General features: G+C 36.9%; 1 protein-coding gene across 10 annotated transcripts in view; it reads right to left on the bottom strand.

The window, feature by feature from the left end:
- The window catches only part of LOC120781958 (calcium/calmodulin-dependent protein kinase type II alpha chain), a 171,611-nt gene that overhangs the window by 47,205 nt on the left and 104,454 nt on the right, over positions 1–19,952 (bottom strand). For 5 of the 10 annotated variants that reach the window (XR_005706197.1, XM_040114118.1, XM_040114121.1 and 2 more), the window contains one exon: positions 2,871–2,933. The exons of 4 other annotated variants lie outside the window; for them this stretch is intronic. Coding sequence is in view for 5 of the 6 variants with exons in the window: in XM_040114118.1 (XP_039970052.1) it covers positions 2,871–2,933 (63 nt within the window). In the remaining variant the exon portion in view is untranslated. Of the gene's footprint in view, positions 1–2,862; positions 2,934–19,952 lie in introns of those variants that run through there. One more of the 10 variants, XM_040114127.1, reaches the window with a different exon arrangement.

The following is a 19,952-nucleotide window of genomic DNA, read 5'->3' as shown; positions in this document are numbered from 1 at the left end:
CCACTCCGATTACACCGTTTTGACTCAATTGAGAATATAAAAGCTAAGAATAGACGATAAAAGTACCCATGAAGAGCCGATCTTGGTTCAGCCTAGTTCTACGAAGCAATACCTATCGCCGGTCCCGTAGGTTCAGTGAATTGCAGTCGGAGTTAAGGATTTAGTACGAAGGTGTACTGTTACGCCAGTCCATCATAGGATGATATTCTTTGCTGGGAGTGGTCTCGAAAGGTGCACCCTTAGCGTGCAGCATGAATCTTGCATGCTGTCGAAGACTGACGATATATGTGAAAGATTCTCTCCTCGAAACAACAAAAAAAAGTTGCGTTTACGAAAAATATTCTCTAACCTTTAGAATTTATACAATTGGCTAAAACATAAAAAATTAATACAGGAAGAGATATTGGCGACAGCATTAGAGAACTCAATGACAATGCAGCTGTCTTAGCAACACCAAACAAAAGCTATAAGCCGCTTGGTTTCAGAAAAATCTCTAATAGAGAAATTGAAAAGCTTGTAAATGAAAAAAAAAGGGTGCAAGACTGCTGTACGTAAATTAAAAAAGCGCTTAAACGTGAGAAAGAATTTAACACTGAAATGTATATAAAGAAGCTGTGTCAGAATTCAAGCAAGCAAACTTCCCTTTGGAAAGCCCAAAAGTCCATGAAGCCACCAACTAACTCCAACATGCCTATACGAATCATAAAAGAACTTAATCCAAAAAAGTCGACGGGACATGACAATATCTCCCCAAAAATGCTAATTGAGTTACCAATTATTGCTGTAGAGGTGCTCTCTTTGCTCTTCAATGCAATTCTTAGTTTCGGATACTATCCAATTTCATGGAAAAAGTCGCAGATTATCTTGATAGATAAACCTGGCAAAGGCTTAACACAGCCGTCTTCATACAGACCCATCAGTCTTCTACCCTGTCTTTCTAAAGTATTTGAAAAAGTATTACTATCAAAGATGTCTCCTTTCCTCCACGAAAATAACACAATTCAAACCCATCAATTCCGATTTCGTGCCAAACATGGCACAATAGAGCAAGTAAATAGAATTACTAACGAAATGAGGAAAGCATTTGAGCACAGGAAGTACAGTATAGCAATATTTCTACATGTAGCTCAGGCGTTTGATAAGGTGTGGCACGAAGGCCTTTTATATAGGATTAAAAAAATTGTACCTTTAGAATTGTATGAAACAATGGAGTCTTATTTAAATAATATGCAGACAATTTATGGTAAAAGTGGGTGGTTCCATATCTGATGAAAGACAGATAAGGGCTGGTGTACCACAGGGCAGAAATGTAAGTATGTTACGTATATATTTTAGTACTCCAAGCGAACGAAGTAACATATCTTGGTATTCACATAGATAGAAGGCTTACGTGAAGAAAACACATCTCTAGTAAAATAACATGTATGAAGATAAGAGCTGCAAATTTAAATTGGCTTTTAAATAAAAACTCAAAACATAGCCTAGGCAATAAAGTGCCTTTATATAATGCGGTCATAAACCCGATTTGGATGTATGGCATTCAACTGTGACCTGTGCAACTAATATTGATATAATACAAAGGTTCCAATCGAAAATGCTTAGAACAATCACGGGTGCACCATGGTATATTCGTAATGAAAATATCCATAAAGATCTTGGTATTCCTACGGTAAAGAAAGAAGTAGAAGAAAGCAGAATTAAATATATATCTAAATTCCGAGATCACCCAAGCCCTTTGGCTAATGCTTTGGTACATTCCTGCGATCAAGCACACCTTAAAAGAAGAGATATGCCTGCGTACTAAAGAGCAACGTATCACCAAAACACCTCAATCACTTGCTTGAGCCAGTCTAGTTTTTAAATAGATATAAGACTTTATAACTTATTGTTAGGCTTTAAAAAAAAGCAAATCCAATAAATAAAATAATATTGAAAAAAAATATATACATATACATATATATATTTCTGTTAAGGAACTATAAATATTAACCAACTCAACTATATACATGGGTATATACTAGGGCGGAGTAATTTCCTTCAAAGAATATTTTTTTAATGATGTTAAATTTTTGGAGTGAGGTAAGGGCTATTTTACCAGAAGAATATACAAACTAATATAGAACGCCTCAGTATTACTTTTAATATCTAAAAAATATTCTTTTGTATATTTAATTTATTTTTATTTTTAATCACGTATTTGGGAATACTAATAGTAATTATGTATATTTAATGTTAATTGTTGCTCGGCAATAGCCTTTTCCCACAACCAAATTAGTTTAATACATTAAGATCATAATTAAGAAACCAGTTTTTGCCTTACGGACAACCGACTATTCAATTAACTTGCTTGTGTTATTCATTTTGTATTTTTTCTAATGATTAAAATTCATCCGTTGAATGATATTTTATCAATCCACAAAATCAAATTTACAGTGTGGACAACAACCGCAGTGTTGCGTTCCAGTTTCAACTGGATTTGTATTCGATTAATGTTGTAAAATAAGATTTTTATTTTGTATGGTAAACCTATCTAAATCAACGCTTTAATTGAGCGAAGGCAAGTTAATTGATCAATTAACACCTAAACATAAAGGCTGTTAGGATAGTCGTTTTTACGCATATTAATTGTGATACTTTAACGTGCCAATTAGTTCCAACTTTAGGATACGAAGTCCAATTCGAAAAGTTTAATGTCTAAGAAACCTACTCCGTCCTAACACATAAAGGCGAATACATCTATGATGATTTTTGTACATGATTCGACAATTTTTTTAAGGTAGCGATAAATTATTGAACATATTTATGCATAAGGAAATCGTTAATTAGAGGTTGTCTTACAAGCATGCAAAAATAAAGCAAATTTTACGTACCTGTGCATTGAGAATTGGATGACATTTGTTGAGAAGTTTTCGCTGGACAAACAATCCTTATTTCTAATATCAGTCGTTCAATAAATTAACCAATCAATTGATCAAGTTTGTTTCAAGTTATTCAATTGTCAAAAATGTTGTTGAAATAAATTTTTATATATCAAAATATTCGTTTCAGGCAAAAAAAAAAATAAGAGAGAAATAGTTAGTTAAAAGCATGTTCATCCTTAACTGCACATTAAATTTTGTTTGCGGAGTACGTTTTTTTATTTAGTTTTTGTTACTAATTATAATTTAATTATCAATAAACCCTTTTTTCAATCGAGTCATTGCTGTGGAGCTGAATATGAATGTATGTTGAATTCACCCATGAACAAGTATGTATATAAGGTTGTTCAATAAGAGAGAGCGTTGCTACTAGCCCAAATTTTTTCGGTTTGTTGGTACACTCTTCATATGAATGTATGTGAAGTTTCATTTCAATCTGTCAATTCATTCAAGTCATTTAGTGTTGCCGTGTCACAGTATTTTTTTACAATGGAAAAAATTTAATATCGTGCAGTGATAAAATTCTTACTTTTGGAAGGTGTAGCACTAAAGGAAATTCACGAAAGAATGTCGAAAGTGTATAATGATTGTTCACCCACAATTAGAACAGTAAAAAATTGGTTGCTGAATTTAAACGTAGTCTTAAAGATGATCCACGTGAAGAACGTCCAAAAAGCGCGTCAACACCAGAAATCATAGCCAAAATACAGGATATGGTTTTGGAAGATCGTCGATTGACTGAGAGAGATTTAGTAGAGGCTCTCCACATCTCATTAATCAGTGTGAGCCATATTTTAAGTTAAATTTTGGGTTTTAGAAAGATGTATGCACAATGGGTGCCACATTCGCTAACAATGGAACAAAAACACATTCGAATGCGACTTTCTCTTTCGCGAAAAAAGACCCGGTTTGCAGAAGGGAAAAATCCTTGTTCATCAGGACAATGCACCGTGTCACAAGAGCATTATGACCATGGCTAAAACGCATGAATTAAAGTTCAAATTGTTGGAGTATCCATCGTATTCATCAGATTTGGCCCCCAGTGACTTCCATTTGTTTCCAGAACTCAAAAACTTTTTGCGTGGCAAGCGTTTTTCATCAAATGAAGAAGTCATAACGGTTGTTGAAGCGTATTTTGGAGGATCGTTGAATAATAAAATGTATTTTAAATCATAAAATTGGGCCTTTCTTATCAAACGACAAAACTTATTGAACAACCTCATATATACTTGTATACTAATATTTAACGTAAAATAACTTAGGTTATAATACTTTTTACTACTAGAATGTTCCAATGCCAAACAACTTTGCAAGAAAAAGAAAAATGTACAAATGACTTCCCACATTATAGGCAGGAATATGAAACTAATCAAGTTTTAAAAACCATTTCAAACCATTGTGCTCTCAAAATGTGGAATTATTGATTTGAATATGTTCAATCTTCCAGCGTGACGTAAAAATTCGTCATTGTATGAAGGTAATGCTCCAAAAGATAATAGACTGTACCGTAAGTTCTTACCAGAAAATCGGATCGTTAATAAGGATAAGATAAAATATATATAATAACATTTTCCTTAATCGAAAATATAAAAATGGCATCAACGAGAATCCCGGTTTGGTTTCTTAATCAATATATCAATTGAAAAGTTGAGTAGAGGAACCACTTCCCAAGTTTAAGAGAAGGGTCTGCTATTGTATTGTATAATTTGTTCTATCATCGCGAAGAAATAATCTCATTAAATTCTTTCCCAATTAACATATAATTTTTAAATTAACGAATACATTCTTAAATAAGAAAAAGCGTCAGCTTTGGTTGTACATTTCTTATAGCAATAATATCGTCGCTCGCATGACCAACTAACGGAACTGACATTTTTTCCGAAATTGAGTTAGGACCACTATGGGACTTCTTTAGGCATGTCGCATCTTGTGTGTAAATTATGTGATTGTATATAGTACCGTTATCTCAGAAAACGACATAACATTCTCAACGTATCTGCAGATGGACCAAAAAAATTTTTCACTAACTAACGTAACTGCAATTTAATACCTACTGCTATACTTTATAAAGAAATTTTCCAATATTATTGCAAGATATTATTTAATATGCCAACAAAATGCATGCAAAACTACAGTATTCTTATAAAACAAGTAAGGAAAGGCTAAAGTCGGGCGTGGCCTACTATAATATAGACGGACGGACGGACGGACAGACATGCTTAAATCGAATCAGGTAGTGATTCTGAGCCGATCGGTATACTTTAAGGTGGGTCTAGCTCGCATATTTCGAGGTGTTACAAACAATTGGGGCGTCGTCAAAATTACATCGAAAGAGATCGACTTATAACTCTTCAAGTGGGAAGTAGATTTCCACGAGTGGAGTCTCATTATTGCCGTAACAACTCGACTCGAGATTACCTTAACGGCGATCTGACAATAAAAAAAATGTAAAGTTTGTTTACAAAGGAAACTGGAGAGCCAGCCTTTCTACTTATCGAAAGATATTTCAAACAAAAATTTTTTCATTCCATCGGCCCAAAAAAGATCAGTGTGGACTATGTATGAGTTATCATAAAGGAACTGAAGAAGTCAAAAATAATTTAAGCACACGGTTTGAAATACACAATGAGAAAAAAAACAAATTTCGACTAATTGGAAATGGATGTAAAGAAGCCGCTAAAATAGATCGACAATTCTGTGCGCAACTTTTGACATGCAGCAAGTCATAAGTCTTCCAATTTCAATGGACAATGCTCTATTTTATAAGAGACGCCTTTCTGTATATAATTTGACATTCTATAATATTGCATCTGGTAATTGTTCTTGCTACACATGGAATGTGTATTAATGAATTAGCAAACGAGGCGCATCTGAAGTGTCTACTGCTGTTTATCATTTTCTTCAGAAGTATGACAATAATGGCTGCAAAAAAGTTTATCTGTTTGCCGACGGATGTAGTGGTCAGAACAAAAATTCAGTGACAGTTGCTACTTTACTATATATAATAAACAACTCAACTAATATTGAAGAAATAGAGTTAAGAATATCGGTACCTTGCCATGGACAAAATGAAGGAGATTCTGCCCACAGCGCTATCTCCTACGTCTTAAAGAAATGTGGTGATGTTCATGTTCCAAGTCAACTAAACCCAATGTTCAGGCTGGCGCGGTTAAAGAAGCCATACAATGTAGTTAACATGGATTATTCTGATTTTTTAAATTTCAAGAAATTGTCCATTCGAAAAGACGACTCAGGAGAACCAATAAACAGGACCGAAATGGTTGAGTACAGAGTAGAAAAAGGAGAACCTTTCAAATTGTTTTTTTTTAAATAAACATACAGACAAATATTATAGATCCTTGACTCTAAAACGCCTTGTTGTCAGTTTATTGACGGGAGAGATTTCAAAATTAAACACGACTCCTCCTAAAATACCTCAAAATAAATCCGAAGATTTAATATTGCTTAATACTGGAGATACGCTAGTAATCAAGTTATGTGAACATACAAATTTTTATAAATCCCTTCCTCATTAATTACAAATATTGTTTTCATTAATTTTTTTTTTATTATTGTATTTCATATCTATAGTCCAATAAAGATTAAAAAAAAATTCAATTCAAAATGCTGTTTTTTTTTTAAATAAAAAAAAAACGTATCTGCAAAAAAAAAATGTCACAAAGGTAACGTATTTGCATTGCAATCAAAAAATCGCGTTAAAATCCAATATAATTCTATTTTGCCATAATAATATTGAAGAGTAGACGTCAGAGTACATAATTAGAAAAGCAGACTGAAAATATCATGCATACCTTTCGACAGGGACAATGGAATAAAGGGTCAAAAATATTAAAACTGCTCTCCTGCAAAATTTTGTAAATGTCAGTTCCGTTAGTTGGTCTTGCGAGCGACGATATGTGCCATAACCAATTCCGAACAAGTAAGGAAGGCCTAAGTTCGGGTGTTACCGAACATTTCATACACTTGTAACTTGCCAGAAGTAAAACTAAGAAAATATCTTCAGGTGTAAGGTCTGTAAGTTGTATGGGGTCTAGAACAAGTTTTGATTCCAGTTTTTCCATATATTGAGAACATTTTTGACATGCCGGCTTACTATTATTTGAAAATGTTTGTAAGTCCTAAAACTAGAAGAGTCAGATATAGGGTTATATATACCAAAGTGATCAGGGTGACGAGTAGAGTTGAAATCCGGATGTCTGTCTGTCCGTCCGTCCGTGCAAGCTGTAACTTGAGTAAAAATTGAGATATCATGATGAAACTTGGTACACGTATTTCTTGGCTCCATAAGAAGGTTAAGTTCGAAGATGGGCAAAATCGGCTCACTGCCACGCCCACAAAATGGCGAAAACCGAAAACCTATAAAGTGTCATAATTAAGCCATAAATAAAGGTATTAAAGTGACATTTGGCACAAGGGATCGCATTAAGGAGGGGCATATTTGGACGTAATTTTTTTGGAAAAGTGGGAGTGGCCCCGCCCCCTACTAGGTTTGTTGTACATATCTCGGAAACTACTATAGCTATGTCAACCAAACTCTATAGAGTCGTTTCCTTCAGGCATTTCCATATACAGTTCAAAAATGGAAGAAATCGGATAATAACCCCGCTCACCTCCCATACAAAGGTTTAGTTGAAAATCACTAAAAGTGCGTTAACCGACTAACAAAAAACGTCAGAAACACTAAATTTTACGGAAGAAATTGCAGAAGGAAGCTGCACCCAGGCTTTTTTTAAAAATTGAAAATGGGCGTGGCCTCGCCCACTTATGGACCAAAAACCATATCTCAGGAACTACTAGACCGATTTCAATGAAATTCGGTATATAATATTTTCTTAACACCCTGATGACATTTACGAAATATGGGTGAAATCGGTTCACAACCACGCCTTCGTCCAATATAACGCTATTTTGAATTCCATCTGATGCCTTCTCTGTATAATATATACATTAGGAACCAATGATGATAGCGGAATAAAACTTTACACAAATACGGTATTTGAAAAATATGTAAATGACGGATAATGAAATCTCGATTATCACTTTATCATGCGAGAGTATAAAATATTCGGTGACACCCGAACTTAGCCCTTCCTTACTTGTTTCCCTATAAATTCATTGATGCTGGATTTACATTATGTGTAGTGAATGAATCAGATGGAACTTAAAATTGCGATATATGGGAAATATGCATGGTTGTAGGGCGATTTTGTTTTTACTGGAGCACATGAATTTGGTCAAAATCGGTCGAATAGCCTCTGGGATATGGCCCTTCTTCCCGGCTCCAATAAAGGCCTTTTGTTGCATCCAAGCTGTTAAATTTACTGCCTCTGGAGTATTGATTTATCGCGCTGTTAGTAGTTATTAACGGAATCGTTATTTGGGGAATGGGCGGGGTTATCAACCGATTTCATATATTTTAGTTTTGTACCTTAAGTGGTTTAGGATATGTACATTAAACCTCTTAGAAGGCGGGTCATGATTTTTTTTATTTTTCCTTAAGTTATGGCTTGCACAGAACTACGAATGGACACACAACAATCACTCGGATTTCAACTCGTATCGTTATCCTGATCATTTATATACATATGCAAATATATGTAACTCTATAGCTAACATGATTATTTCTAGGTGATACAAACAGCCGTTAGGTAAAAAAAAATATTATAATCTAAACCAACATGTTGCAAGAGTATAAAAAGTAACCGAAAAACGGTTTGTATCCAAAGGAAAGCGTTTAGCTTGTTCTTCTCTGATGTTAACAACCTTCAAATGAATTAAGGTTACTTAATACGGAAGAAAGATATTTTATAAAGAGATGATGAGATACGGATTTTGATCGGTCAGTCTGAATGGCAGCTACATATGTATTTGCTTTAATGATGGGATCCGAACAATATATTCGGATATTTTAGCATTGGCCTTAACATTAATATGTGTCAAACTTTGTGCAGATATCTTGTCAAATAAATCTTTTTCCATGCAAGGACTCCATTTTGAACGAACAGTTTGTGCGACAGCTACATTTTATTTTAAATTAGAGGCGTTTTGGGAAGATCGACCACTCAAAACTAAGAAACTAATATGTTTTAGTAGTATACGTACATACGTTGACACAGACAAACAGATGAGCTAGACTAAATATTAATATAATTTTTGCGTAGAAAAAGTATAACTAAACCATTCAGTTCTCCTCTGGAAGCGACAGTGCTCGCAAAATTTGCTGTTAGTGCTGTGTGAATATTTTATGGCACCTACCTATATATCCCGTTAGGTTTATTTGTTGGTATTAATATATCTCGCTTAGTGTTTGTTGATGGGAATCATATGTCCCATCGTCACAGGTCCTCCTAATTTCAAAGATAAAACAAGTAAGGAAAGGCTAAGTTCAGGTGCAACCGAACATTTTATACTCTTGCAACTTGCAAGAATCAAAGCCAAGGAAATACCTTAATGTGAATACTTTAAAAGAATTATTGGTTCAAATTTTTATCCCGTTCTAGTAATTACTTCTGGATTTGTACACTGGAAAGTGAAATAATCCACTGAAATTTAAAAATGTAGAAAGTAGGCGTGGATGTACTCCGATTTCGCCCATTTTCACACTGCGTTAGAATGCTGCGTACTAAATTTAGTCAAAATTAACAAGTCGGCTCCCGAGGTATGTGATTTCACCAAAATGTGGGCGGTGCCACGCCAATTGGCCATTTTCACACCGGCTCCCATACAGCCCTCTCATACCTTTTCGGAGTTAAAATATAATATCTCTGGCGTGTTTAGTGATTCATTGCGTTTTTAGTAGTTTTAACAGTACCGTTATATGGGGAGTGAGCAGGGTTATCTTCCGATACCATCCATTTTCACACCGTCGGTAGGAGTTCTTAATATTTTAATATTTGCGCTGGGCTTTAGTGGTTTAAGTGCTATGTATATTAAACTTATTAGAAGGCGGTGCCACGCCCACTTTTTCAAAAAATTTTAGTAGTGGGTGCTCATTGCTCCCCTGTGCCAGATGACAGCTTAATACTGGATTAGATGCGTAGGTATCGCACTTTATAGGTTTTCGGTTAACGACGTTTTGTGGGCGTGGCAGTGGAATATAATATAAAGAATTTCCAATGCTGAGATATCTCTGCTGGTTGCTTAACGGTTCGAAAGGTTTTAGGCGCACACCTCTATTTCTTCTTATTTACTGGCGTAGACATCGCTTTAGCAGCTATAGCCGAGTTAACAACAGCACGCTAGTAGTTTTTTTTTTGCAATATGGCGCCAATTGGAGATTCCAAGCGAAACCAGGTCCTTCTCCTCCTGGTCTTTCCAACGGAGTGGAAGTCTTCCTCTGCTTTACCCAGCGGATACTGCGTCGAATACTTTCAGAGCTGGAGCATTTTCGTTCATTCGGACGATATGACTCAGCCAGCGTAGCCGCTAAAATTTAATATCTCTGTCTTTTAATTCGCTATACTACGTCAATGTCGTCGTATATCTCATACTGCTCATCGTTCTAAAGAATGTGATATTCGCCGTGGCCAATGCGCAAATGACCATAAATCTGCCAGTCATGGGTCAAATTAGTAGGTGTGACAACGTTGTAACGACAAATCATAATGCCGCATGAAATGTTTTAAAATTTTGAAGAAATATACATTATTAATAAACATACACAAAATATTTCAAAAAGGAGAGCTAAGTTTTAGCTAGTAAGTTGCTATTTCCAAAGTTGATAACAAAGAGTCCTCGACAGCTCCACAAATTTTAAGTGCGCAGTTGCTATTTTTCTTCACTAATATACCACTTATATTGTATATAGTGTTTTGTGAGTTTTTGAGTTTGAATGAATTGAAAATCTTAAAAAGAAAATCCGTAAACTTTATTTTTTGTGTATTTACGATCATTTGCAATTACATTATTTGACACAATTGATATCCAAAATATCGCTCTATAAATACTTTTCCCAATGTATTTGTCAAAAAATATTTACTACCAAATGAGACCGAAATTGGATGTTACTGATGTGGGCAAATACGTGCTCTCAACAAGACGGCGCCACATGTCATACAGCCCTTAAAACACTTCAATTACTGCATAGGGGCCAGATCGAGTGATTCAACAACAACAGAAATATTTTAATGGGATTATTTAAAATCACAGGTTTATTGCAACAAGCCCATAACAACGCGAGCTTTGAAGGAGTAGATTCAACGTTACATCAATCAAATTAAGCCACATTTATGGAGATTATCCAATGTACTTTATGATTCAATAAAAATATTACAATTGAAAGACTAAAAACTGTGTGTTATATTTAATTCCAATCTTGGGTTAATTTTAGGACACCCTTTACATAAGATATCCACAATTTTTACAATCAAAAGACATAAACTAATAGACTTCTGCTTAACTTTTTTGAGATCTCTTGTCGAGTACTGATATATGTATGCGAAATAACCTCAACCAAAGGGAAAATATTTAAAATATTAGGTATATGAAAAAAAAGTTAACGAGAGAGGCGGAAATCACTATATTAGGGATATGTGGTTTAGACCGAATGGTTTCGTATTCAAAACAACATTATGGTTGTTCGCGCCTATCTGGCATCATCTCTCTAAACATATGTTTGAAGCTTTATAGGCAACACTTATATGCTTGCTATTAAACCAGCTTCCGCTTTATCTCTCTTCAATAACGGAATTCGTCCGCATAGCACGCTTTATATTTCAATCCGCGATATTTCATCCGCGATCGCTATTATACATTAACATATTTTGGAGCTTCGAGCCTTCGAGCCGGATATCATCGCATATTAATGATATTCCGCAAATTCGCTTTTACTTTTAACATTTTTCTGCATTTTAAATATTAATCATGTCTTCGGCTAAAATTCGCGATTCCGCGCTAAATGCCATCAAACGCTATTTGCAATCTAGCAAAGTGGATGCTCTGTCGGTAGACACTGAAGTAATAACTACTTACCTCCAATTGTTGGAGGCGCAATGGATTCGGTTTTGCGTAGCATAACAAGAGGTGGAACTCATATGTATGTGGCGACGAGAAGGCTTCCATGGAGGAGCAGGCACGCATACAAGGTGAGGAGTGGTACAGCACCGCCAAAGCTAACCTGAAACGCCTATGCGCAACTCAAAGGCAGCAGGCATTGCAAACTATCGTTCATGATTCAACTGCTCCAGTACCGCTTCCAAAACTACATTTGCCGTCATTTGGTGGTGATCTCACTCAATGGCTTCCTTTTCATGATGCTTTTTGCTCATTCATTCATACGAATGGCAATTTGACGGACGGAAAAAAATTACACTATTTACGAAACTGTTTGGATGGGGAAGCATTCGATTTGGTGATTATCTTAGCAGTATGTGATAGCAACTACGCTGAAACTTGGGACTTATTGACTGCGAGGTACAAGGTTATGCGTGTCATGTTGGACAGCCACATTAAAGCACTCATGGCAATTGGGAGTGCAACCAAGGATACTGCTAAGAGAATAAAGCAAGTGCTAAATTCCGAACATCAACACGTTGGTGCTCTACGTGCACTCGAAATACCTGTCTTGTTCACCTAACCGTTTCAAAGGTAGCACCCGAAACCCGCAAGCAATGGGAGTTATCGCTCGTCATGGACGATCTACCATCTTTCTCAGTTCTTTGAGAATTTCTTGAAAACCGCGCATGCTCACTGATGATGGTACCATTACTCACTCACTCTACGTTTGCTCACAGTTCAGTCAACTCGACTCCAAGGGTAAACTAACTGCAATTATGAAGTTAGGTACGTGCATAAATTGTGTCAGCAAAGGGCATATCCTCACTAACTGTCATAGCACATCGTGGTGTCGCATATGCCAATGACGTCATCATACCTTACTTCACGAAAACTTTACCATTAACCCGCGAAGCCTAATGCTCCTTCAAATGAACAACGTTTAAATGTAACCCCACACTACTCCGGCGCTGATCGCGTCATTCTACTAGCAACCGCTGAAATTATGGTATAAGTTTATATCGGTCGTTGGCAACCTGCTCGTGCACTCCTTGACAACGGTTCGCATGCCTCATTCGTCACCGAGGCGTGTGTCCAACGCCTTCGCCTTCGCCTTCCCAGAACGCTGTCATCCGTTGACGTCACTGGAATTGGGTCACTGCAAGGAGGCCGTGCAAATGAAGAAGTTACATTCTCCATATCAACGTTTGATACCAAATTTCAAGTAAGTACGCTCATCTTATCGAAAATTACTAGCAATCTTCTAACCTCCGCTTTACCGATAACTTCTTGGCCGCATCTTACGGATTTGCCATTAGTCGATCGCCATTATTCCTAGCTCGGGCCAATAGACATTTTAATTGAAATGGACAAATTTCTGCTACACGGACTCCGTAAGGGTGAACAGGGTACACCAGTGGCACACTGTATTCGGATGGGTACTGTTTGGCAACGTTGCCAATTTGCGAATCCCACCGGTGAACTTTCATTTCTGACCTTCATTTAACTCAACTCATCCACAAGTTTTAGGAACTCGAAGTGCTATCCGCCCGCAAATTCTTCTCACCTGAATAATCAATGTGGGAAAAAAATGTGCATCGGATGGTCGCTACATCGTGTGTTTATCTTTGAAGAAAAACGTATCGATAGGTGAATCAAGAGAAGCAGCTACTCGAGCATTACTCCGCATGGAAGATTTGAAGGTAACGAACAACTTCGCAAAGAGTGTACCATGTTTATGGATGAACTCACCTCTATGGGACACATGGAACCAGCTGAGACGACAACAGATAAACTCTACTATATGCCACATCATGCGGTGGTAAAGACCACAAGTCAAACCACGACACTATGAAGTCAACCTCTGGGAATTCCTTAAACGATGCCCTCATGATAGGCCCACAGCTAAAACCAGATCTATTTTCTATTTTGGTTCGCTTTCGCACTCACCTTTTTGCATTTTGCAATCATAGCCGATATCGAAAAAATGTACCGCCAAATTTATGTCGCTAAAGAGGACACATAGTACACCGGTCAAGACGATTTTTGGGTCTGACATCTACATGTTTAATTTTAGTTTCTCCTATGACAAAAATTAAGAAAAATGTTCTTTTCTGGTTAAAGTTTGCTTTCGTAGAAATTAGAGCAATTTTTCGATGACTTTTATATTTTTTCTACAATTTCACTATAGATTATAATTAGAAAACTTTTTTTTTGATACAAGAGTCGTTTTTTATTCAAGATTTGTGATAAACAATAATATATAAATGTAAAATAACAAGAAGTTACTATCTAAAAGTGAATATTTTTTGTATTTCTTTTATGCTCATATGAGCTTTCTCGTATTAAACCCCAAATATACTTATCGATGTAGATCAGCCCAAAGCAAAGTTGAAGAACTAAAGATTAATATTTAAGTGTTTCTCAATGTCTAGAATCAGAATTCAAGCATGAGAACAGTAACCCCAAAAAAATATTTTTTTTTGACCGATGTTATCAACGCATAGTTTGGCATTCGGATCCAGCAGATCCAGTTCGTGATTATCGAATTTTAATTTCGCATCTCTTAGCCGTTGGAGACCAAATCCGCACTCTTGGTACCATATGGCACACAAACAACGATTGGCTTTCTATAGCAGTGAGTTTTAACAACCTGCCTCCTAAACTTACAAAACGAACGTTTCTCTCCGACTCAAGCAAAGTATTCGATCCACTGGGTTTGATTGTGCTCTGTACAATCCGCTCTAAGATTTGGTTACAGAAACTTTGGCACTCAAATGTAGATTGGGATGAACCAGTTCCTTTAGAAATAGCGAGGGACTGGTTGGCACATCGTCGTGAATTACCGCAACTATCAACGTTAAAACTACGGCACTGGTTAGGAACTAGCAAAACTTCTGATTCTTAGTATCACATTTTTACCGACGCATCAGAAGTCGCATACGAAGCCGCACTTTACTGTTGCACAAAATTTCCGCACTATACGATTAATGTCGTACTATCGGGTGATTTTTTAAGAGCTTGATAACTTTTTTTAAAAAAAAAACGCATAAAATTTGCAAAATCTCATCGGTTCTTTATTTGAAACGTTAGATTGGTTCATGACATTTACTTTTTGAAGATAATTTCATTTAAATGTTGACCGCGGCTGCGTCTTAGGTGGTCCATTCGGAAAGTCCAATTTTGGGCAACTTTTTCGAAACATTTCGGCCGGAATAGCCCGAATTTCTTCGGAAATGTTGTCTTTCCAAAGCTGGAATAGTTGCTGGCTTATTTCTGTAGACTTTGGAGACGTAGCCCCACAAAAATAGTCTAAAGGCGTTAAATCGTATGATCTTGGTGGCCAACTTAACAGGTCCATTTCTTGAGATGAATTGTTCTCCGAAGTTTTCCTCAAAATGGCCATAGAATCGCGAGCTGTGTGGCATGTAGCGCCATCTTGTTGAAACCACATGTCAACCAAGTTCAGTTCTTCCATTTTTGGCAACAAAAAGTTTGTTAGCATCTTGGTTGACATGTGTTTCAACAAGATGGCGCTACATGCCACACAGCTCGCGATTCTATGGCCATTTTGAGGGAAAACTTCGGAGAACAATTCATCTCAAGAAATGGACCCGTAAGTTGGCCACCAAGATCATGCGATTTAACGCCTTTAGACTATTTTTTGTGGGGTTACGTCAAGTCTAAAGTCTACAGAAATAAGCCAGCAACTATTCCAGCTTTGGAAGACAACATTTCCGAAGAAATTCGGGCTATTCCGGCCGAAATGCTTCGAAAAAGTTGCCCAAAATTGGACTTTCCGAATGGACCACCTAAGACGCAGCCGCGGTCAACATTTAAATGAAATTATCTTCAAAAAGTAAATGTCATGAACCAATCTAACGTTTCAAATAAAGAACCGATGAGATTTTGCAAATTTTATGCGTTTTTTTTTTAAAAAAAGTTATCAAGCTCTTAAAAAATCACCCGATAGTAGCAGAGAAAACAAGAGTAGCACCTCTGAAAACTATTTCGTTACCACGACTCGAGCTTTGTGCAGCTCATTTAGGAGCAAAGCTAGTGAAGCAAGTTCAATCAAATCTCAACCACACTTTTTCAAGATTATACGCATGGACGGATTAAATGTTTACCTTAACGTGGTTACAAGGCAACCCTAGCCGTTGGTCAGTATTCGTGACCGATCGCGTCGCTGCAATACAAGATGTTCTACCAGCAACGCATATTACCATCGCAACTTCTCACACATTAACTTTTGTGACATGGTCCGCAATGGCTACACGAGAACAACAGTAAGTGGCCGATTTCTGCAGAATCACACACTACAGATCGGGAGCTAAAATATAGCAAGCCTGTAACACTGCTGGCGCAAACTGATGATTGGAATTTTTTGACGAAGTATGTATCATTCATTCAGAAAACTTAAACGCATCACCGCTTGTTTATTACGCTTCATCAATAACGCAAGGGCTAGCGCCGGGATACGAAAATCCGGCAGCTTGTCTTGAGCTGAAATTCAAAACCCTGAAATAGCATTGGTAAAGGATACTCAATAAGTTGTTTTTAAAAAGGAAATTTTTAATTGCAGAGAAAATAAGCCAATACATACACGAAGCAGTCTAACACGACTACAACCTTTTCTAGACGAGTAGGAGGCCGCATCAAAAACGCACGGCTTTCGGACTATGTTAAACATCCTATACTAGTGCCGAAAAAATTACCGTTCGCTAAATTAATCGAAGCATAAGTACATCTTTGAACATTACATGATGGACCTCAGATAATGCAAGCCGCGCTTCAACAACGATTTTGGGTGCCAGGCATTCGTAACCTCTTCCGTGGTATATATCGAATGCATGCGTTGTAGACGACTGAGTTGTCAACCATTACAACAACTCATGGCTGATCTGCCTCCAAGTCGCGTCACTTCAACCAGATGTTTTTACTAGCGCAGTCGATTACGCTGGCCCTTACGCCGCGAAGTTTACGCATGGAAGAGGTGCAAAATCTACAAAGGCATACATATGCTCATTTATTTGCATGAGTACTGGTACAATGCATCTCGAGGTTGCTGGAGACCTTTCTTCAATCTGTCAGCACATTTACTCTGACAACGGCACAAACTTCGTGGGTGCTGAAAAGGAATTACGATTAGCCTATGAGCGCTGCATTCGCGTTGAAAACGTGTCATCATATTTCGCAAACGCCCAAATATTTTGGCATTTCAAACCTCTAAACGCCCCTTACATGGGTGGCTTCTGGGAGGCTGGTATAAAACGTATCAAATATCTTCTTAAGCGGGCCTTAGATTCTTCGCTTCTAACTTACGAAGAATTTGCAACAGTACTGACTGAAGTTGAAACCTGTGTAAACTCGCGACCTATTTGCTTTATTCCTACAAAAGTAAACGACTTTGAAGTCTTCACGCCTGGACACTTCATGATTGGCGAACCGCAAAAGAGACTTCCCGACCCTGACGTTGAAGTCTTCAACGTTGGCAAATCACTCTGTCAATTAGACAGCACTTCTGGAATCGATGGCGAGACGAAATGGATACGTTCAACGCCGAATTTGCAGAAAGATGACGTCGTTATCATACATGAAGGCAACGCGCCCCCAACGAAATGCAAGCTTGGCCGTGTTATTGTTACTTCCTCAGGGACGGATGGTCAAGTTCGGGTTGTAAATTTGCAGACATCCGAAGGAGAGCTGTTAAGGCCCGTGATCAAGCTAACGCTACTACCAACCAAAGGGGACATATTTTCTAAATACATATATGATATTCTTACATTTTAATTAAAAATGTACTTCTTTGAACTGTTGTTCAAGGCGGCCGGTATGTTCGCGCTTATCTGGCATCATCTTTCTAAACACATGTTTGAAGCTTCTTGGGCAGCACTTATGAGCTCTCTTCAATAAAGTAATTCGACCGCATAGCACGCTTCATATTTCAATCCGCGTTAATATTATTCAACTTCCGCGAACGCTATTAAACCTTAACAATGGTTAAGAAAATTTATAAACAAGTAAGGAAGGGCTAAGTTCGGGTGTCACCGAACATTTTATACTCTCGCATGATAAAGTGATAATCGAGATTTCATTATACGTCATTTACATATTTTTCAAATACCGTATTTTTGTAAAGTTTTATTCCGCTATCATCATTGGTTCCTAATGTACTATATATTATACAGAGAAGGCATCAAATGAAATTCAAAATAGCGTTATATTGGAAGAAGGCGTGGTTGTGAACTGATGTCACCTACAGTACTTGTCCAATAAATTACGAACGAAAACAAAAATTTAATATTTTCAATATAATTTTATAATATTGAATATGATTCAATACAAAAATATGATAATTTAAGTTTAATGTATATAGCATATAAAAAATAATTTTTTTTTTTAATTCGCCAAATATTTATGTTTTTATTAATTATTAAAGTTAGAACTCCGCATAATTTTTTTGTTCGTTCCTAGTTTATTGGACAAGTACTGTATATTTCGTACAGCTCATCAGGGTGTTAAGAAAATATTATATACCGAATTTCATTGAAATCGGTCTAGTAGTTCCTGAGATATGGTTTTTGGTCCATAAGTGGGCGAGGCCACGCCCATTTTCAATTTAAAAAAAAGCCTGGGTGCAGCTTCCTTCTGCAATTTCTTCCGTAAAATTTAGTGTTTCTGACGTTTTTTGTTAGTCCGTTAACGCACTTTTAGTGATTTTCAACATAACCTTTGTATGGGAGGTGGGCGTGGTTATTATCCGATTTCTTCCATTTTTGAACTGTATATGGAAATGCCTGAAGGAAAGGAAAGGACTCTATAGAGTTTGGTTGACATAGCTATAATAGTTTCCGAGATACGTACAAAAAACTTAGTAGGGGGCGGGGCCACGCCCACTTTTCCAAAAAAATTACGTCCAAATATGCCCCTCCCTAATGCGATCCCTTGTGCCAAATTTCACTTTAATATCTTTATTTATGGCTTAGTTATGACACTTTGTAGGTTTTCGGTTTCCGCCATTTTGTGGGCGTGGCAGTGGGCCGATTTTGCCCATCTTCGAACTTAACCTTCTTATGGAGCCAAGGAATACGTGTACCAGGTTTCATCATGATATCTCAATTTTTACTCAAGTTACAGCTTGCACGGACGGACGGACGGACAGACGGACGGACGGACAGACAGACATCCGGATTTCGACTCTACTCATCACCCTGATCCCTTTGGTATATATAACCCTATATCTGACTCTTTTAGTTTTAGGACATACAAACAACCGTTATGTGAACAAAACTATAATACTCTCCTTAGCAACATTGTTGCGAGAGTATAAAAATTAGCCGTAAAGTCGAAAATCAATTTACTGGGCTCCTTGTTGTCAAGGATATTATTAATCATAATAACAGTATTCTGGAATAGTTACATTGGCAGTTTACATTTTTATTGTCTTTGTAAATCACAATCATACATAAATAGGTATGATGGAACAACATTTTTACAAATATCATATTGAAATATTTAATTGTTTTGGCTTTTAACATTAAACACTAAAAAGTAGACTGTGGCCATTTTTAGGTTCCTAACCTACATCCTAGCCAATTGTTAGCCAAATCGGTTTAGCGATTCTTGAGTTATAAATGTATACATATATTACAAATTCGACGGTCATTTTGCAAAAAAAAAAATGCCTAAGTTAGGACCTTCAGCAAAACTAAATACCTACAGGGTTTGTCCGGAAAGTAATATGACTGATTTTCTACCGCTGCGACTGTAATTCGAAGCACGCGCGCACCGACTGGATTCGAGCGAGCGCACATAGAAGCATTTCCCTTCAAAAACCGGACAAAACTGCGAATTACAAACTACAGGCTACCCTACTAACAGTACTACAAAAACCCATTTAATAACACATTACAACAGCCAATCTGGGGAGTGAGAAATTCCAAGTCAGGGTGATGGTACTAGGTCAGTATAGTAAAACCCTCAAAGGGTTTGGCGTTCGTATGTGTCTGGTTTTGTTTA

Source organism: Bactrocera tryoni, unplaced genomic scaffold (assembly GCF_016617805.1).
Source record: "Bactrocera tryoni isolate S06 unplaced genomic scaffold, CSIRO_BtryS06_freeze2 scaffold_79, whole genome shotgun sequence".
Classification (NCBI taxonomy): domain Eukaryota; kingdom Metazoa; phylum Arthropoda; class Insecta; order Diptera; family Tephritidae; genus Bactrocera; species Bactrocera tryoni.
This window is presented reverse-complemented; position numbering and strand designations above follow the sequence as displayed.